The sequence below is a fragment of the Silurus meridionalis genome, chromosome 27 (assembly GCF_014805685.1).
Source record: "Silurus meridionalis isolate SWU-2019-XX chromosome 27, ASM1480568v1, whole genome shotgun sequence".
Taxonomy (NCBI): Eukaryota; Metazoa; Chordata; class Actinopteri; order Siluriformes; family Siluridae; genus Silurus; species Silurus meridionalis.
In genome coordinates this window covers 2,745,041-2,766,907 of record NC_060910.1, presented here as the reverse complement: position 1 = coordinate 2,766,907, position 21,867 = coordinate 2,745,041, and the positions used below count along the sequence as shown (strand labels likewise).

Below are 21,867 nucleotides of genomic sequence, written 5' to 3'. Positions count from 1 at the left end.
GCACACACACACACACACACACACACACACTTCATAAAGCTACACTCATTATATCCACTCTGGACTTTGAGGTCACAGTGTTATTAAGGTCAGTGTTCAGCCTTAGGGAGGAAGCGCAGTGTGTTTCTGTGAGTTAGACACACACACTCTCCCCCGAACACACACTCACACTCTAAAACAAACAACACACTGATGATGAAAAACCAAAAAGAAGGCACATTTGATTGCATACAACCTCCATACTTTTTTTTAGACATTAAAAGCAATATACAGTTGTATAGGACATATTTGGATCTGGTAGCATGAGATTTTGCCTTCATTTCAACTAGCAGATGCAAATCCCAAACCTGTTCCAGCATGATGATACCGCTGTGCCCCCTGAACTCAATGAAACGATTGTATACATGGGTTAGAATGGAAGCTCCTGAGTGGCCTGCTATAGAGCTCCAACCTTATTGAACACCTTTTGAAATATATGTGAATGCTGACTGCACCTCAGGCCTCCTCACCTTCTCACCTACATCAGTACCTGACTTTATTAACATCTTTGTGCCTGAATGATTCTCCACGAGCACACTCCACAATATAGTGGAACATTTTCACAGAAAAATGGAGTTTATTACAGGAGATGGCGAATAAATGTGGAATGTGATGTTTAAATAGAAGCACACACCAATCTTACTGTACTTGAAAATTGGATGAAGAGTGTAAACTACACCCAGATAAGAGTAAAGAAAGCAGGTTTTAAAGAACACATCACCACACAGGGTTCATGTTTCCAAAACAGGTTCCATGGAATTAGAAATCTGTACTCATTCTATTCAAAATACACTAGAAAAGTTTCACACATTCCATGTGGGACTGAACAGCTGTTGAGCACTGCTGGAAACAACTCACGAAGGAACTATTCCCTTTACAAATCACGTCATCCTGCTCTCGTTCTCCATTCCACACTCACACAAACGCACAAAGCAAAGAATGTCTTGTACATTAGACTTTATTACAACTTCTACTTTTTTCTTATACTCCATCGGGTTGTGTGTCACGTCTACTGTCACGTCTACTGACTCTTCCCTACAGTCACATCTACTAACATGTTTGCTGTCATGTCTACTGTCACATCGACTATCACATCTACTCACACTTCTGCCATCACATCTACTGTCATGTCTACTGACTCTTCCCTAAAGTCACATCTACTGTCACTTCTACTGACTCTTCCCTAAAGTCACATCTACTGTCATGTCTACTGACTCTTCCCTAAAGTCACATCTACTGTCATGTCTACTGACTCTTCCCTAAAGTCACATCTACTGTCATGTCTACTGACTCTTCCCTAAAGTCACATCTACTGTCACTTACTGACTCTTCCCTAAAGTCACATCTACTGTCATGTCTACTGACTCTTCCCTAAAGTCACATCTACTGTCACGTCTACTGACTCTTCCCTAAAGTCACATCTACTGTCACGTCTACTGACTCTTCCCTACAGTCACATCTAATGTCACGTCTACTGACTCTTCCCTAAAGTCACATCTACTGTCACGTCTACTGACTCTTCCCTAAAGTCACATCTACTGTCACGTCTACTGACTCTTCCCTACAGTCACATCTACTGTCACTTACTGACTCTTCCCTAAAGTCACATCTACTGTCACGTCTACTGACTCTTCCCTAAAGTCACATCTACTGTCACTTCTACTGACTCTTCCCTAAAGTCACATCTACTGTCACGTCTACTGACTCTTCCCTACAGTCACATCTACTGTCACTTCTACTGACTCTTCCCTAAAGTCACATCTACTGTCATGTCTACTGACTCTTCCCTAAAGTCACATCTACTGTCACTTCTACTGACTCTTCCCTAAAGTCACATCTACTGTCACTTCTACTGACTCTTCCCTAAAGTCACATCTAATGTCACGTCTACTGACTCTTCCCTAAAGTCACATCTACTGTCACGTCTACTGACTCTTCCCTAAAGTCACATCTACTGTCACTTCTACTGACTCTTCCCTACAGTCACATCTAATTTCATGTCTACTGACTCTTCCCTAAAGTCACATCTACTGTCACGTCTACTGACTCTTCCCTAAAGTCACATCTACTGTCACTTCTAGTGACTCTTCCCTAAAGTCACATCTACTGTCACTTCTACTGACTCTTCCCTAAAGTCACATCTACTGTCGCGTCTACTGACTCTTCCCTACAGTCACATCTACTGTCACTTCTAGTGACTCTTCCCTACAGTCACATCTACTGTCACTTCTAGTGACTCTTCCCTAAAGTCACATCTACTGTCACTTCTGACTCTTCCCTAAAGTCACATCTACTGTCTCGTCTACTGACTCTTCCCTAAAGTCACAATTATCTACTGTCACGTCTGCTGTCATGTCTGATCTTTTTTAGGTTTACTGACTATTGACTTGTTCCTATTGTCACATCTACTGACATGTCTGCTGTCACGTCTACTGTCTCATCTACTGTCTCATCTTCTTTCAGGTCTACTGACTTGTCCCTACTGTCACCTCTACTGCCACATCTACTATCAGGTCTACTGATATGTCCATTGTCCCGAGTTGTCTCAAAGAGTGATTCGTTCATTTTCTACTGGATGCACATGAGCAAAGCTGCACAAAATCTTATTAAGTTATGTACAGGAAACAGAATTAAGTAGTTCATCTCTCGACTCTTCTAGTCCGAGTTGTTCGGGTTTTTTTATCACGTGAGTCCCTATGCTATGAAGGTTATTAAAGGAATTAAATTACTCAAAAAATATTCGTTCAATTTAATAAATGAGATTCAAAGAACCAGGTCACTAAAATGAGTCGATCTTTCAATCACTAAAAGCCAGGTGTCCCAATACTTTTGTCAATAAAGTGTACAGTATATTGGTGTTTAAAGAAGTGTCACTGTGAGTTCTGGGATACTGGGATTGGATGGAAGTTTAGGTGTGTTTTCAAAGCGTTGAGTCAGTGTTCTAAATCAATGAAATGAACTTATATAATGAATACATAGGATGAATGTGAACGTTGACTGCACCCTAGGCTTCCTCACCTCACCAACATCAGCACCTGACTTTACTAACACCCATGTGCCTAAATGAATCTCCACAAGCGCAACTCCAAATCTAGTGAAACATCTTCCCAGAAGAGTGGAAGCTCTTATAAGAGCATATAGGGACTAATTGTGGAATGGGACATTCCAAAAGAAGCACATACCAATTTTATGGTGAGGTGTCCACAAACTCTGATCTTTCAGTTGCTATTACTACTACTACTACTAATAATAACAAAAATAAATAAATAAATAAATAAATAAATAAATATATATATATATATATATATATATATATATATATATATATATATATATATATATATATATATTAAAATGCACAGTCTAAGGGAAAATCATACCTTGCGTCCCAGCAGGAGGCCACAGGTCCGAATTTTCCAGAATGTCCCAGAGTCAGAGCCTCCAACAACCAGGTCAGACAGCACAACTGGCGGTACACATGTTCCCTACGAGAACATGGAGTTATAACATCTGAACATCTAGTTATAACAGTTATAATACAGCAATGATTCTGACTGGTCAGTTGATTTAAGGTTTAATATTATTGTTTTCACAAGGACTTGTGTTGTGAACACTCAATAAAAATAATTGTTTAAAATGTGTAAATGTTTATATATTGATTTTTTTTCTCAAAAGGACATGGAAGGAGTCTCCAGTGTCAGAGATTTGTGATACTACTGTGATACTGTTTATTCTTGTCTCATATTGGCTTTTGTCTTTTGACAAGATTTTGCACATGTGCACTTTGTGTTGTTAGTTTAGAGTTTGGGTTTCTTTTGTCATTTTATGTTGTTTGATGTCGCACTTTGTTCCTAGGAAAAACGGTCACTTGAACGGAAAATGACGCTGCCGCATCCAACGACCTTCTATATGATTGCGTACAATACGATCGGAAGCATTTCAGGTTGGAAAAGCCACTATCTGGAAAAGCCACTAGCGACGGGTCGTTCATGAACGTTCATTTTAAACGAGTCTTTAATGTGACTCAGAAGAACGAGTCGTCTCAAAAAGTGATTCGTTCATTTTCTACTGGATGCGCATGAGCAAAGCTTCGTGAAATCTTAGTAAGTTATGTACAGGAAACAGAATTGAGTAGTTCATCTCTCGACTCTTCTAGTCCGAGTCGTTTGTTCTTTTATCACGTGGCTCCCACAGATGCTATGAAGGTGATTAAAGGAATCAAAATGACTCGTTCCTTTTAATAAACGAGAAGTCACTAAAATGAGTTGATCTTTCAATCACTAAAAGCCAGGTGTCCCAATACTTTTGTCAATAAAATGCACAGTAAATTGGTGTTTAAAGCAGTGTCAGTGTGAGTGCTGGAATACTTGGATTGGATGGAAGTTCAGGTTTGTGTTTGAGCGTTGAGCACACAGGAAGTAGGTGTTCTAAATGAATGATTCAGTTTAATACATTAAGAAGGTGTGTACATTTCCTAATGACCTTACTGAGCTCAATGGAGAATTTGTATGCGATTGAACTTATATGATGAATACACTGATTATGATTAATGAGACGAAGCGGAAAAAAAACAGCAGCCACTCCTTAAAAGGTGCAGTTCGTTTGGCTTTGTTTTGGCAGTGGTGCAGCACCGTGATGGGAAATGCACGAAAAAATCCAGCTAATAACGAAATACAAAAAAGAAGTGGCCTTGGTTAAGTTTACCAAGCTCGAGCCTTCGAGAAAGCTAGCAGGTCATCTTTTTTAGCTAATTCAGCTATTAGCTAGTCACGAATGCTTTTAGCACAGTCGGCTGTCAGGTCAACAAGGAAACGACTGTATTCTTTTATTAAATTTTTTTCCTTTTCTTTTCTTCTCTTTTCTTTTTTTTTTCAGTTCGGCTCTTAGTGGGGGTGCGCTGCTCGACTCTCGGGCTGAAATTACGTTTCGCTCCGATGAATCGTCCACACAAAAGCCAACACGCTCCTGAGTGTGTGAAACACGCCTGAATAAAAGACCAGCAATTTCTCTGAAAGTGTTTAAAAAAAAAAAAAAAAGTCTCTTTTGTGAAATTATTAGAGACTGAAATATTTGCAGGAGGTTTTTTTCCCCGTAAGTGTTTTAGAGTGTGTGGGCGGACACACACACACACACACACACACACACACACACACACACACACACACACACACACACACACAAACAACTATTTAAAAGCACAGCAATCAAATGCAGCAACAAAACACCCACTGATGTTTTCAGCATTGAAATCTTTAGAGTGAGCACTTCAGAGAGAGACATCACTGAGACACAGCAAGACAACTGTGTAGGCTTGTGTAAAGAAAAAGAGAGAGAGAGAGAGAGAGAGAGAGAGAGAGAGATGGAAAGACACACATAAGAGAAAGTATTGAAAAAAGGAAAAGCACCACAAAACATTGAGAAAGAAGATGGGACACATGAGAGAAAAAGACAGACCACAAAAAAAAATGTTAGAAAGAAAGAGAGAGGAACTTGAGGGAAAGAGATTAGAGAAAGACACAAGAATACAGGGGGTGAACAGTACAACAGGACATTTGGCAGATGCCCTTATCCAAAGCAACATACATTTATTTAATTCATACAACTGAGCAGCTATGGGGTTAAGGGCCTTACTCAGGGGCCCAGGAGTAGCAGCTTGGCATTGCTGGGATTTGAACTCACAACTTTCAGATTGAAAGTCTAATGCTTTAACCAGTGAGTTACCACCAGTGGTGGACAAAGTACAAGCATGTAGTTGAGTAAAAGTAAAGAGACAGTAGGTAAAATGTGACTCCAGTTAAAGACAAAGTGTCCCTTTAAAATGTCACATAAATAAAAGTACAAAAGTTTTTGCCTTCGAATCTACTTAAGTATCCAAAGTACTATGATTTATTATAACTATAATGTTCCTATTATAATTTTTATCACCAGATTCTTTACTTAATCACCTCAGTTTATGAGAAAAGACTCGAATGTGACTCTCAGCACACTGATCTATTAATAGAATGATATTAATGACTCAAACACTGATTTATATCTATTAAAATTATTATGAGTCCAAAACCTTCTTTTCAACTGCATAAAAAAATCGCATAAACGAGATCACGTGTGTTGTGGTGAGTTCGAGTCTGGAGATTCTTCATCATTTATTCCTCTCTAAATGTTCTGCTTGATGTTGAACTGATGCTGAACTGTATGTTGGTATTCAGTAGATACACCAAGCGCCGATCAGAACACGTGTAAAACTGAGTGTGCGCTCGATCCTGATTGGTGACTCGCTGCGTGTTTGACCAATTTTTGGTTTAGACCAACATTTTTTATCCTCAGAATTATAATTAGATTTCACAACATGTAGTTGAATAAAAAAAAAAAAAATCTTTGAAATGTAGTGAAGTTCAAGTAAAAATCTCCCCGAATGAAAATACTTCAGTAAAGTACAGATACCTGAAAAAACTGCCTCCTCAGTGAGACAGGTGGAGACAGAGAGACACAAGAAGCAAATGATGGTGGAAAAGAGAGATGAGAAAGATAAAAGAAAAAAACACAGAGAGACAGATAGAGATGAAGAGAATGAGAGAAAGTCATTTTCGAAAGACACGTGAAAATGCACAAGTTGAGCCATTGAGAGACACGTGACAGAACGAGACGACGAAAAGAAACAACAACAAGACAAAAGGATGGCGAAAGACAAAGAAAAAGATGGAAGGTAATTCCGTAAGAGATGGAAGGTATGAGAGAAATGAAGAGAGACAAGTGAGAAAAGTGAGAGGCAGTGAAAGTAAACCAAAAAGAAATATCGAGCAAAACACTTGAGGAAAAAAACCTCACAAAGACCTAAAAAGATAGACAGAATTCAAGTAAATGATAAAAAGAGAAACAGAAAGAACAGAGCGAAAAAGAGAGAGGAAGCGTGTATGGAATCTCACTCTGATAGCTGCTGTGGCTGATCTGAAGTCAGTGATTGGTGGACTGGAGTAAAGGGGCGAAGTCTTTGGTCCCACCTCTTGTTGCTCTGCCTCCAGCGTGATGAGGATGCTTCAGCATGTACAGAGCTACTGGATGGAAAACAGTGTTTGTGTAGAGATAGATAGATGCGATCATCATCTTCATCTCTTTTCTTCCCATAACGTCTAATGAAAGAAAGCAAAAATCTGGTGTTTGAAAGCGAGCATTACCTATCTTCAGCATTCTCAGAGACAAAAGTGGATGATGGATGATGAAGACCAGCGAGTCTCCTCTCTTCTTTTTTCCTCCTCTTTTCATTCTTCTTCTCCTCCTGCTCTTTGAGAAGTTGAAAATAGCTACTGCCCTGCTTGACTGCCGAGACCAGCTGCCTGAGGGACAAACAATAAATAATTCTTATCTTCTTAAACAAGATTCCATCAAAAATGTTGCTCTAGAACCATTGATTAAATACCAGATGTAATAACCAGCATTAGCAGCACCACCACTGGACCAGAAACACCATCAAACATCAACATTTTCCATCAAACGCCAATATTTTCAATCAAATGGCAACAAGCCTTTCAGAATTCACTATCAGAGACTAACATACACCAAACACTCCATCATCCAACACTAGTGTGTTCTTCATGAAACATCTACACATAAACAACATTCTCTGTTCCACACCAATATTTTACTTGAAACACCAACATTCTTCTTCAAATATCTCCACTATCCACCAATAAGCACTATAAGCTCTATAAAGCATCATTCATCACCGCCATTTGCAAATCAACATCATCATTCACCAACATTCATCAATAAACTCTCTAGAATTCACAATTAAACACCAAAATTTACTATTAAACACCAATAAAACATTGAGTTTATTGGAGGAACTGTGATGAAATGAAAAAGGTGTGATTGAGATGGTTGGGACAGGTGGGACATGGAATTAAAAAGAAGAGAAAGCAAAGTGAAAAAAGAAAAAAAAAAAAGAGGGACAAAAAGAAAAGGAAAGGGGTGAAAAAAAAAGAAAAGAAAGAGATAGGGTTGGTACACAAATCATGTAGTTGAGTAAAAGTTGGGATACAGACGGTAAAATGTGACTCCAGTAAAAGTAAAAGTGTCCCTTTAAACTTTCACTTGAATAAAAGTACAAACGTTTTTGCCTTCAAATCTACTTAAGTATCCAAAGTACTATGATTTATTATAACTATAATGTTCCTATTATCATTTTTGGCACAAGACTCTTTACTTAATCACCTCACTTTTTATGAAAAGACTTGAATGTGACTTTCAGCACACTGATCTATTAATAAAATGATATTAATGACTCAAACAAGTCTAATAAATTATCATTAACACCAAACCTTCTTCAAAAAACAAAAAACTCGAGGAAATTAAGGTCACGAGGGAGTTCGAGTCTGAAGTTTCTTTATCATTTATTTATTTTAAAAATGTTCCGCTTCATGTTGCTGAACCATATGTTGATGATCAGTAGATCCACCAAGCGCCAATGGCGATTTTAGCTTGAAGAGGCTCTGGGTGAACCACGCCATGACCCAAAGTCTCGATGAGTTTTAGCTTTGAAAAGCTCCTCTCTGCTTCATCACCCTAAATGCCTTTTTTTGCACAATTAAATACACATCATTGTGCACAATTTAACAAAGTCTCAGAAACAAGAACCATAAAACTCCTTGGCTAATTGTAGCCATAACATACATACAACATATATGTCCTTATAATAAGTGTTTTTTTATGAGCATTAACCTGCCCTGGGGATTCCCTCTTACTGAAGTCAGATCAGGACACATTCAGTACAATCACAGAAAACCTTTTCAAAGCTGAAACTCATCAATGGGAGAGATGTTGGGTCATGGCGTGGTTCACCCAGAGTGTCGTTCAAGCTAAAATCGCCATTGGCGCTTGGTGTATCTACTGATCACCAGCATACAGTTCAGCATCAGTTCAACATCAAGCGGAATATTTTAAGAATAAATAAATGATGAAGAAACCTCAGACTCGAACTCGCTCGTGACCTTATTTTCCTGATTTTTTAAAGTTGTTTAAAAGAAGTTTTGGGGTTAATGATTATTTATTAGTTATTAGCCTTGTTATTAGCCTCTGTCATCATTGGCCTGATCATGAATGATGATGATGATGACAGGGAGTACAGAAGACTGATCCAGAACATTGTGGACTGGTGCCAACGGAGCTGCCTCCAGATAAAAGCAAAACAATCGCCAGTGAACATTCAGGGAAAGGACATTGTGAGAGTGGACTTTTACAAATACCTGGGTGTTCATCTGAACAGCAAACTGGACTGGACAGATAATACTGAGGCAATTTATTAAAAAAGGACAGAGCAGACTCTTTCTGCTGAGGAGAATAAGGTCTTTTGGAATGCAGGAAAGCGACTGAAGACCTTTTTTGACTCTGTGGTGGCCTCAGCCATCTCCTATGGTGTGGTCTGCTGGTGCAGCAGCATCTCCACTGCAGACAGGAAGAGACTGGACAAGCTGATCAGGAATTTCAGCTCAGTATAGGGGATTCCCCTAAACACTGTACAGGAGGTGGGAGAAGGAGGATGGTAGCAAAACTATCATCATTGCTGGAGAACATCTCTCACCCCCTGTATGAAACAATTTAATCTCTGAGCAGCTTCTTCAGTGACACACTGTTACATCCTAAGTGTCTAAAGGAGCGATACAGAAGATCTTTTCTCCCTGCTGATATTAGACTTTACAATCAGAGCTGCTCCCAGTGAACCAGTCACCGTAATACACACTGTTATTGTGTTTAACTGTGCAATAATAACAATAACAACGTTTTGTGCAATAAATGTGCAATAACACAAATTTAAACTGTGCGATATTACCAGTGTGCAATATGTGTGCAAGCTTTATTGGTGGTCCTTTTTCTTCTTCTTCTGTACACTGTGATGTATATACTTGTATTATGTCCACCACTGAGGACAGAAAAAGAGACGGACAAAATAAAAAAAAAAATTAAGTTAAAGGAAAGTGGAAAAACAATACAAAAAGGAAAATAAAAAATGCAGGAGAGAAGGAAAGGGAAAGAAAGGGAAAGAAAGGAAAAGCGGAAAAAGAAAAATATAGGAAAAAGGGGACAAAAAGAAAGGAAATAAAAGAAAAATGAAGAAAAGGAAAGAAAAGAAGATAAAGGAAAGAGGGTAAATAAAGAGAGGGACAAAAGGAACAAGAAAGAAATGAAATTAAAATTAAGAAAAGGAAAGTAGAAAAAATTCATAAAGGAAAGAAAAGAAGAGAATGGAAATGGGCAGAAAAGAAAAAGTATAAATTAGACAGTGACAAAAAAAGCAAATGTAAGAAAAGAAAGCGGGGGACAGGAACAAAGGCAAAAGGAACACGAACATAAAAGAAAGGAAAGAAAAATAAGAGAAAGGGAAAGAAAAAGTAGAGAAAGGAAAGTGGAAAAAAATTTAAAAAAGTAGGCAGAGAAGGACAAAAGGAAAAGGAAAGAAAGGAAAAGAAAAGCCCAAACTTTACTCCCCAAGATTACAAACACTAACACTGGTGACTATTTGATTGCGAAACAACTTTTTCTTTTTATAATATTCGGCCTCACGCTGCGAAAGTCATCTCTCTGCGTAAAAGCGGAGCAGAAATCTCCAGCAATGTGCAGTGCGGATAATAAAAGCCAAATGAACGCTGGAGGTAAAGAAAGCAGCGACCCACATAAACAGTAAACCCGGCCTATTTTGACAAGATATATAAAAAAAGAGGAGGGAAAAAAAAAGCCAGCCACAGTAATTGTGTTTTCCTTCTTTCAAATGCCAGACCACCCCAGCTTTGGCGTGCATAATTCGCAATTCTGGAATCTATCAGTGACTGTCATAAATGTCATAGAGTTTGTGATGCCCAGAGAGAAAATGAGAAAATGAGAGAGAGAGAGAGAGAGAGAGAGAGAGAGAGAGAGAGAGAGATAGATGATTGCTGAGGAACAGTTTGTTTTATTCTCCCACATGGACAGACAAAATGCCAGCTCGGATGCCTGCCAGGCTTAGACCAGGCAGAAGAGTAAAAAAACATACTACTCCAAAGAGAAGAGGTCTAAAATACTGTTATTAAAATTATTAGATCATTTCTCTACTGTGGGCTCAATTAGATGACTTAACCTTTAAACACATACACTGTATCGCCAAAAGTTTGCTTTTTAAACATCGCATTCCACATTTAGTGCCAATTTGCTCTTATAATTCTCGTCATTCTTCTGGGAAGAGAGTGTGCTTGTGTGGAAATTTGTGTTCATCAGCCTCAAGGGTGTTTGTAAAGTCAGGAACTGATGTAGGTGAGTTGAGGAGGCCTGGGATGCAGTTCCCATTCATCCCAAAGATGTTCAATAGGGTTCAGATAAGAGCTCTACAGCAGGCCACTCAAGATCCTCTCCAAAACATATCTTCATAGAGCACAGGGGCATAGTCATGCTGGAACAGATTTGGGTTTACAAGTTCAAGTGAAGGCAAAATGTTATTACCACAAACGTACATTTGTGTGCCTCTAGCTTTGTGGTAACAGTTTGGAGAAGAACCATACATAGTAGGAAAGGTCAGGTGTCCCAATACTTTTGTCAATATAATGTATCTCAGGTAGTTAGAGAACTCATCTTTCTTCAACCAGGCATCGCTCATTCCATTCATCAACCCAGAAAGGTGTTCAATTTCTGCATAGGGAGAATAATACGTTTTAAATATTATACTTGCTGATGGTGAATGTTGGTGTTTTTATTGAGAATGTTGGTGTTTTTATTGAGAATGTTGATGATTTTGTGGAGAATGTTGGTGTTTTTTATTGAGAAGGTTGGTGTTTTAATAAAGATGTTGGTGTTTTCATGGCGAATGTTGGTGTTTTTATGAAGTATATTGGTGATTTTATGCTGAATGTTGGTGTGTGATAAAGAATGTTAGTGTTTTTATTGAGGATGTTGGTGTTTTTATTAAAAATGTTGGTGATTTTGTGGAGAATGTTGGTGATTTTGTTGTGAATGTTGATGTTTGATGAAGAATGTTGGAGTTTTTATTGAGAAGGTTGGTTTTAATGAAGATGTTGGTGTTTTCATGGTGAATGTTGGTGTTTTATGAAGAATGTTAGTGATTTTATGGTGACTGTTGGTGTGTGATGAAGAATGTTAGTGTTTTGTTGAGAGAGAATGTTGGTGTTTATATAAAGATGTTGGTGTTTTTATGGTGAATGTTGGTGTTTTAATGGAGAATGTTAGTAATTCTGTGGTGAATGTTGGTGTTTGATGGAGTATGTTGGTGTTTTATGAAGATGTTGGTGTTTTTATGGTGAATGTTGGTGTTTTTGAAGATGTTGGTGTTTTTATGGTGAATGTTGGCGTGTGATAAAGAATGTTAGTGTTTTTATTGAGGATGTTAGTGTTTTTATTAAAAATGTTGGTGTTTTTTGTTGTGAATGTTGATGTTTGATGGAGAATGTTAGTGTTTTTATTGAGAAGGTTGGTATTTTAATGAAGATGTTGGTGTTTTCATTGTGAATGTTGGTGTTTTTATGAAGAATGCTGGTTATATATGTATCCCTATTTATTACCCACACTGTCTATACTGTCTCATATTGTCTGTATTGTCTTGTATAGTCTGTTTTTGTCTTGTTGTGTCTGTTTTGTCATGTATAGGTTTTTATTTATGTCTGTACTTTCGAGAGTAACAAACAGCTGGAACCAAATTCCTTGTGTGTGTCAACACACTTTGCCAATAAACCTGATTCTGATTCTGATTCTGATTATGTTATGGTGAATGTTGGTGTTTTTAAGGAGAATGTTGGTGTTTGATGATGCAAGTTGGTGTTTGTGGAGAATGTTTGTGTTTTTATGATGAATGTTGGTGCTTGATGTTGAATGTTGTTGTTTGATCATGTGTACAGGTGTAAGTAAATAGTGAATGTTGGTGTAGCAGTTTGACAATGAATCCTGCTGTTTGATGGCGAACACCACCTTTCACATCGCTATACAACCATCATAAAACTCGAAAAACATCTAAATGGAAGCAAACCCAGACACTGACCCTGAAACGTTTTCCAACTAGTGTTTATCACTTTTGAAAAAAAAAAGCATATGCTGCGTTTATTCCCGGAGAGTTAATGGTTGACAAGGCTGACATTCTACCTTGACACTGAATGGCTAAAATGATTCTGAAATCAGGTTTTAAGTCCTGAGCAGACAAATTGTCCAATTTTTATGCCCTACACGTTGCAGGGTTTAGCCCTTTTTCCTAGCTATTATGCCTATACTTTCAAAGACCATTACACTTTCATTTTAGCCAAAGCTTATGAATAGGTTGAGCAGTAATAATTGGCTGACGGCTGTTTCTTTAAACTCGAGAGGCCTTGAATCAAAAGCAGAAAAATTTTGTGTATCATAAAGAAAAATGACAAATCCCTGCAGCAGGAGAGCAACAACAAACACTATTCCTACTGAAAATCTGGGTTGCTGATTATTTTATCCTCCAGGGTCTGTAGGGAGCGCTATATTCAGCTAAATTAATCATGTAAACTGAATGCAGGAGAAACAACCTGGAGCGCCATAGATGCTTCCAGAGGTTGTCAGCGTCTCCTCTTTTCCAAGACTTTGGCCTTTTCAGGGGCAAATCCTGAAAGAGAGAGAGAGAGAGAGAGAGAGAGAGAGAAAGAGAGAAGAGAACAAGGAAAATCATAGCTTAAATTAAAAAGCTGTAAAGTAAAATGTATGAACTTTGTGTTTTTTTGGATTAAAAAGCTGAAGGCCTTGAATTCTGCTGCCTTATAAAAAAAAGTTCTGTCTAAAATAACGAATGCATTTATGTATAATTATGATTTTTTTTTTTTTACATATTTGCTGCGGTTCTGTATTAAAACCATAAATCATAAAGCCTAAAAAATGGTAAATAAAAAAGAAGCATAAGATCCCATTCCTCATTTAGTCTCATCTGCTGTTCCGATAACCTTCACTTTTCCGGGAAGAAAATGTTCCTCTAAATTCCTCTACATTTTGTAATGTGCTTGTGGAGATTCACGGCGGATTTTTGGTTTAAAATGAATGTTTAGTGATTAAACATTATTTTTATTTCTGAGTGAAGATAGGACGTTGTGAATAAAAGTGTGCTGCGTTGAAGGTTTTAATTTTGCGTCTGTTATATTTATTTATTTATATTTTTAATAAAACTTTTTCATTGTGAGTGACGAGGATGGACAGGATTAGAAATGAGTTTATTAGAGAGACAGCGCATGTAGGACGTTTTGGAGACGAGGTGAGGGAGGCGAAATTGAGATGGTTTGGACATGTGCAGAGGAGGATCATGGGGTATATCGGTCGAGCCACCAGGAAGGAGGAAAAGAGGAAGACCAAGGAGAAGGTTTATGGATGTGGTGAGGGAAGACATGCAGGTAGTTGGTGTAAAAGAGGCAGATGTAGAGGACAGGGGGGTATGGAGACGGATGATCCGCTGTTGCGCCCCCTAATGGGAGCAGACGAAAAAAGAAGAAGACATTTTTAATAAATCTGTTCTCACAGCAATGTGCTGCATTAATTTGAATTGAACGCGATAATTTTGAGATATATATATATATATATATATATATATATATATATATATATATATATATATATATATATATATATATACTAAAGCAATTATATACGGTCACTCAGAAGTTCAAAGTCTCCAAAGTGCAAAATGCCAGGTAGAAGTAGAAGTTCCTCGTTTAATTAATTGGCGCTCTTTTAATTATCCCATGGTTTCACATCTCTCCACCACATATTCATGTATTCATTAGCCTGAGCTGTGATTCATTCTGACCTCATATCTTATTTTGTTGCAAAGAGTCTGGAAGGGTTGAGCGACACACACCTTCATCTGCTGTACAGATGTCTATTTGTGGTTCTTTCAGATCCAAACTCTGCAATGCTGAGCTGGTTTGTGTTCACCTGTGATATTCCTGACCTGTTCGGTCATAAGGACAGCTTTGTTGTTTTTTTGCTTACACATACACAATCAGAGGACTGTGAATCTACAGCGAGTGTGGCGTACTTTTTCTATTTTTTTAAACAATTTTTTCTGCTATTCATTTTGTTATCTATTTGGCATGCATGAAAAATCTTTTTCAAAAAATTTGTAACACCCAGTTTTATAGTTGTTGAGACACATGCATGATCCTTTTGTTTCTGTCCAACAAATTACATAAAAGGAAAAAAGAACTGGATAGCGAATAACTGGAAAAAGGTTTTGTGAAAAGATGAGTCCAAATGGAACATCTTTTGTCTCTAACAGAAGAACTTGTGTAGGACGGAGAACATGAGAGAAGATATGAGCAGACTGTATCACAATCACACACTCAAACACTGAGGTTAATGGTTTGGGGTTGTTTTGGAGCAGGGAAGGTTGGAGACTTATTCCATACTTCAACACCATGTAATTCCGTCTGGACTGTGGTTCATTAGATCTGACTTCACCATACAGCAAAACCATGAGCCGAAGCGTACCAAAGCGTACCGAAGGGAGGATTTTTCAATGAAAATACATTTTTAAATCTTTACAATTATATATTTGTTTGGCTGAAGTAAATCATCATACTGTTACTGAGTTTGCTGCATAGAAACAAAAGGAACATGGGTCTCTAAAAAACCCTTAAGGTCTAGCTGTTTCCAAGCTTTTGACATGCCCTGTATATGCTAGCTATAGAATATCAGAAATGAACTAGCGTGTCCCCTGCTAACTAAATGCTATTGAAGTAAAAAGTTAAAGTTTAGATATATTTTGATTGTAAAGAATGCTAGTTAGCATGGATATTTTTGAACATTCCATCCCACATTTAGTGAAGATGTTCCACTAGATTTTGGAATGTGTTTGTGGAAATTTGGAAATTCAGCCACAAGGGTGTTAGTAAAGTCAGGTGCTGATGTAGATGAGAAGGTGAGGAGGGCTTTGCTAGTATTGTCATTCTGGAACATATTTGGGTCTCCTAGTTCAAGTGAAGGAACCATTTTTATACTGCAGCATCCAAAGAAATCCACATATGGCTAGAAGAATCAGGCGTCCCAATACTTATGTCCAGTGTATAATGTATCTGTCTGAAAATACGAATCTTAAAGCTTGATAAGATTAGAGTAAGTAAGTGCTAATGTACTGTAAGCCAGTGAACTAGTTAGCTTAACTAACACTGTCATTAGCATACTGGGTATAACATTGCTAGCATGTGGTTAATCGAAATGAATGAAACGATATTAGACTACTGTAAAAAAATAAACCAAGGAGCATAAGATTGATAATCGGATTGAATCCATTTAAATTAATTGCATATTTAATATAAACAGGACATTTCAGCTATTCATCATACATGTAAATGTTGTACTGTACTGTTCCTCCCCAAACCCTGCCACCAGGCCATTGTCTTGAAGTCTGCCTCCATCAGTGCTGTCATGTTCATGAAAAAAAACATTCGCCCGGATGTGCCATAGGCCTTCTGGTTGACAAATGTGGCTTCTTTCAGACAGAGCTGTATCCTCCGGCTGCTCTGTCTCTCCTGTCCCTGCTTTCCCTCTCTCTGATAGATGATCCTATTTGCAGTAAATCTGCTCATGTTCAACACCGGAGTCTAGAAAGCACTTCGGGTTTCTCTCTACTGACCACAAATAGTGTGTTAAAGTGTGCTTAAAGTGTGCAGAGATTTACACAGTGCCATGTAACAATAGTGAGCTTATACCACGTCTCCATGTTTCTTTCTTTCTTTCTTTCTTTCTTTCTTTCTTTCTTTCTTTCTTTCTTTCTTTCTTATTTATAATCATTCTGTGTACTTGCTCTTGCACTTTAAATTTTTTTTTTTACTTACACAGCAGCTAAAGTTATCTATCTATCTATCTATCTATCTATCTATCTATCTATCTATCTATCTATCTATCTATCTATCTATCTATCTATCTATCTATCTATCTATTTCTTTTATCTCTATAATTTTCTCTTTTGGAATAATTAATTGATAAATGTATCCATGTTTACGGTAATAAAACATTTTCTTAATACACTCCTCGGACACACAAAACTTGATTGTGAGTGTCAACAAAACAACTAAACATCTATCAACTGTAATATTATTTACCTCCTTCACTTCCTTTTCCTGCAGCTGAAACATTTGTCCAAACACCTGCTTGTGCTTGTGGTGGAACTTCTTCCAGGATTCCTCCTTCCGGCTCTTCGGCTTCATGTAAAGCGCCTCATTCCTTAAAGGCTGTCCAGGATCCAAACTGTGGCCCTGCTGAAGTATTTGTTGCATTGTGTTCTGTTTTTCTAATCCAAAACAATGGACACAACTTCGAAAAAAAAAGAAATCAGAACATACTATGTATGTTCTTCTACAGAGTATACAAAGTGCCTGGTGAACATGAGACCGCACTGCCCCTTAGTGCATATGTAGGGGTAAAATGGCTCTGGGTCCTGTTGTGTGTCTCGTCTCCAATAGCAACACGTCCATTAAAAACCGGTTAGAGTGGAGAAAAAAAATGCTGTCTTCTGTCCAGGGGTTAAAGTGCTCAGAGTGGTTTTAAATAACCAGGAAACAGCTTCTTTACACAAATATACAGCATAAAAGCTGACTTTAAAAGATTAAGTATAGTGAATTATATTTACACTATAGAAGTATTGGGACACCCAATTTTTCCAGCCATATGTGGTGGTTCTCCAAACATAATTGTGTGTGTATGTATGTATGTATTTATTTCGATTCGTCTGACCACAGAACAGTTTTCCACTTGGCTCAGTACATTTTAAATGAGCTTTGGCACAGAGAGGATGGATCATGTTCACGCATGCCTTCTTCAAGGCATCATAGAGATTTAACCTGCATTTGTGGTTGACATGGCAAACTGTGTTCACAGGCAGCAAAGGTGTAAATAAGCCCATGTAGTAAATTCCATTTTTTATGCAGATTCTTTCAAACTTTTGCTAATATTATGTTTTGTGAATGATGAGATATTCCATTGTTTTGCAGTGTTACATTGAGGAACATTATTCTGAAATTGTTCTACAATTTGTAGACAGTCTTTAACAGGTGAAGCTCTGCCCATCTTTACTTCTGAGAGACTCCGCCTCTTTAAGATACACTATTCATACCCAATCATCTTACTGACCTGTAAAATTATTCGCTGCAAAATATTTCTTCAACTGTTCCATTTTATTAAAACTTACTTTTTTTTTTTACTTTTCTTGCCCCGTCCCAACTTTTCTGGGACGTGTTGCAGCCATCAAATTCAAAATAGCTTATGACATTTATTTCTTCATGCTATAAATCAATAATCTGTGAAACGTTGTGTTCCCTGTTGTATTGAATGTATATACGATATATATAATGATATATTAAATTTTAAAATAAGACTAAACTAAAAATAGGGATCCAGAAAAACTCCACCTGTCTCATTCTCTCCTGAAAATTACCCTGCCGCATGCCCAGGGTGATCCCACTGAGGGGCTGAAAACTTCGCTTCTGCTTAGTCATTGTCATAGCCTTTCTGCCAGACCAAATTTCACAGTTAATTAACTAGCATGCGGCTCCTGCTTGCAGTTGTCGTGATCTCTGTAGCATGCTAATGATCACCGCTAAGTGACAAAGCTCATCTCGGTGTTAGCTGGAGATCACATTGGATGATGTGCCTCATCCCTCAGCTATTTGCCGTTTTCCCTTTAACGTCTATAAATATCTCTAAATTAGCATCAATAGCAACAGTGTGGCAACAATTCTTGCTCGCTCTCAGTCACCAACACCATAAATTCTCCTCGCTTAGCATCAGCAGAGCTTCTCGTGATGTGCTAAAAGGCCCGGGAGGGGTATATAAGGAGGTGACAGGAAGTCCAGAAGCAGCACTTTGCCTCAGATAAGAGAAGACGATCAAACTAACTCAAACTTTTACCATGGAAGACACAAACACCAAGACTATGGTCCCCAAGGATGAGATCCAGATGTGTTGTGACACCCAGTCACACCCTCCCGGTTACGGCTGGCAGCCCAGTCTGCTCTACAACCAGCACTTTGGCCTTCCTCCCATCATGGACTTCAGAGATCTAACCTGGATGGAGGGCATTTTTAGGAAGCTACACACCTCGTCATGGCCTGGATACTCCCAAGCACCTGGATTTGCCCAAATTAGCCCAAAGGTGCACAGAGAGGTAGGTGGAGGCGTTTCTGAGGTGTCCACCCAGCAGAACAGGTGGACCGTGACCCTGGATGTAAATCATTTTGCTCCGTCTGACATCACGGTCAGAACTCAGGGTGGCTTCCTGGAAATTGAAGGTCAGTGACTTTCTTAGAATTATCTAGAATTTATTATTATTTTTTTTTTATGGAAACGGATGATGTCATTATCGCTGTTTTGTCACTACAGGAAAACATAATGAGAGGCAAGATGAACATGGCTACATCTCGAGATTTTTCCTCAGGAAATACAAGTGAGTTGTGAGGCTGCGATTCCGCAAACTCATCATCGCTGTAATCTAACCTCAGTGTTGGTTATAAGATTTATTTGACTTTACACCAGGCTTCCTGCTGGAATTGAAGTTCAGAGTATACGCACATGCGTCACTGGAGATGGAGTTCTTACCACTGAAGCTGCGTTGCCAGACATTGCAACACCGGCTGATGTTACAATCCCAGTCCAGGCAGGTTCTTTGACGTTATCTAGAGTTTTTACAACATCTGTGTTGTTTGAAAAATCCAATGTCGTTCTATCACACAATAGACAGCGGAGAAAAAGGTTAGAATGCACAGAGATGGAAAGAGTAATAAATTATTATTAGGACAAGTTACTGGTTTAAAGATCAACACAAGGACAAGGGGATATACATCTTAAACTAGTTGTTTTTACAGTAATTGAAAGAACACTTTAAAAAAAATGTAAGTGCAATAATAAAAAATAAATAAATTAAAAAAACACTACAGTCCAAAACTTGAGTTCTGCATGTTTACAGCAAAAAAAAACAAAAAATCTCGTTATCATGTCATTTATGAAAATGATAGAAATCGCAATGACTTTATTATTTTGATAAATTTTTTTTCTCAGTAACTGATATTATTTAAAATGTAGTCAAGTACAATACTTCAAACAAACATACTTAAGTAAAAGTAAAATTACAGATTTTAAAAACTACTTTAAAAAGAAGTACAATAAAACGAGTAAATGTAATTCGTTACATTCCACCTTTGATAATATATAAATATAGGGATTTTTGATTTATGGTGCAAAAGTAATTATTCATGTGTGATTTCGTTAAAAAAAAACAGAAAAACCCAGGTGTTGGGGAAAAAAAGCAATATCACAAAAGGAGATTTCAAGCATTGCAATTATTAACCAGGCAGCAATTTTTACTAAAAAGAAACGCATTTCTAGCCAAATCCAATAGGATTTCATGAGTAATTAAAAAAAGCCAGACCTTTACATCTGCATAGTTGTTTCTAAAATCAATCATCATTCCACTTTTCCTGATTACAAGACATGTTATTTTTCAAATAACCAGCAGTGATTGAATAGAGCAGTGTTTATACCATGGAGAGACCACTCCCATTCCCCCTACAGCTTTTCCTTTATTTTCCAGGTGGAGACAGAGGCACTGTTTTCAAAGGACCAAAAACAAGATGGCCACCAGCCTGGGCAGACGGAGATAGCAGAGGAAGTAATTTCTACTCCTGCAGAAAAGCCTGAAGGTGACACTTCAGGCACTGATGAAATGATTCAACAGCCAAGCGGCCTAACTGATGCTCCAGAAAGTGTGGAGGGACAGGAAGCCATCGCAAGCCAGCAAGATGGAGAAATGAGAGAGGAACACAAAGTAGACGTAGCTGTAAGTGACTTGAAATTGGAATGTTTGCATTTTTTAAATATCCATTTGTACATGGAAATATAATTTATAAATAACATCAAATTCCATTACCTGTTGTTAGCTAGAAAGATAACCCATATGTCTAGGGTTAGCATAAACATAATTGAGACGGCTAATCATGATCATGCATCTACAACACATCTTCATAAATATCTCCACTCCTTCCTATTATTATTATTACATTATTAGGATTCAGCTGCAGCCAAAGAAGAGGTGCTGGATTCTAAAACCGAGGATCCTCAAGCTCCCCAAGTTCCCCAAGATCCAGAAACAGTGACGTCTGAGATTGAGTCTGAGATCCAAGCAAAGAAGAGAAAGAACAAATCCAGAAGGCAGAGGTGGAAGAAGGCCTGCTGAGCCGTGAAGCAGAGGGCCAGCTTCCTAGTGCTCAGGAGGAAATCCCGTTTAAGATCATCAAACAGGCTGAAGAGCAGGTGGAACATGTCAAGTAGATGAAGACGACTGCTTGGAAAGATTGCCTTGTTTCAGCTGATTTATGAGTTTAGTGATCATTAGTTATCTGAGAACCAGTTTGCTGTAACATGTAACTTTGAAGCGCTAAATAAAACCAAAGCACATACGTCTGATTCTTTTCTTTTTATTTCTGCGTAAAGACTCCTGCTTCAACAAAACCATTCATGTTGTGTAAATATACACACCGACCAGCAGGGATGGCCAGTATTTAAAATACGTATTTTAAATATAAAATAGGATTTTGTCATTTGTATTTTAGAGGGTCGATCAAAATGGCTTCATATTATGTATATAAATTCTTTAATGTTTTGTATTTTTGTAAAAACTGTAAAATACTTTAAGATCATCAAACAGGCTGAAGAGCAGGTGGAACATGTCAAGTAGATGAAGACGACTGCTTGGAAAGATTGCCTTGTTTCAGCTGATTTATGAGTTTAGTGATCATTAGTTATCTGAGAACCAGTTTGCTGTAACATGTAACTTTGAAGCGCTAAATAAAACCAAAGCACATA

The 21,867-nt window shown here is 37.9% G+C and overlaps 2 protein-coding genes across 5 annotated transcripts in view; one reads left to right on the top strand and one right to left on the bottom strand.

Annotated features, from left to right (window-relative positions):
* Positions 1-20,635, bottom strand: part of LOC124380314 (coiled-coil domain-containing protein 60-like) — a 27,301-nt gene extending 6,666 nt beyond the window's left edge. Inside the window, exons 1-7 of one of the 3 annotated variants that reach the window (XM_046841173.1) lie at positions 20,547-20,635; positions 19,606-19,729; positions 17,115-17,270; positions 13,557-13,633; positions 7,212-7,370; positions 6,963-7,091; positions 3,420-3,524 (exon numbers count right to left, since the gene is read on the bottom strand). In XM_046841173.1, the coding sequence (XP_046697129.1) occupies positions 3,420-3,524; positions 6,963-7,091; positions 7,212-7,370; positions 13,557-13,633; positions 17,115-17,270; positions 19,606-19,629 (650 nt within the window). In that variant the 5' untranslated portion in view covers positions 19,630-19,729; positions 20,547-20,635. Of the gene's footprint in view, positions 1-3,419; positions 3,525-6,962; positions 7,092-7,211; positions 7,371-13,556; positions 13,634-17,114; positions 17,271-19,605; positions 19,730-20,434; positions 20,505-20,546 lie in introns of those variants that run through there. The other 2 variants (XM_046841172.1, XM_046841174.1) reach the window with 2 other exon arrangements.
* On the top strand, positions 18,905-21,867 carry si:dkey-1k23.3 (heat shock protein beta-1). 2 transcript variants are annotated; one of them, XR_006924657.1, is made up of 6 exons: positions 18,905-19,298; positions 19,390-19,453; positions 19,543-19,663; positions 20,597-20,842; positions 21,071-21,303; positions 21,710-21,867. XR_006924657.1 is itself a non-coding variant. In XM_046841171.1 (5 exons), exons 1-5 carry the CDS (start codon positions 18,920-18,922, stop codon positions 21,236-21,238), a joined length of 978 nt encoding a protein of 325 aa, XP_046697127.1. In that variant the 5' UTR covers positions 18,905-18,919; the 3' UTR covers positions 21,239-21,461. The 2 variants fall into 2 exon arrangements, 1 of the variants encoding a protein (XP_046697127.1); XM_046841171.1 differs by lacking the exon at positions 21,710-21,867 and having other exon boundaries at positions 21,071-21,461.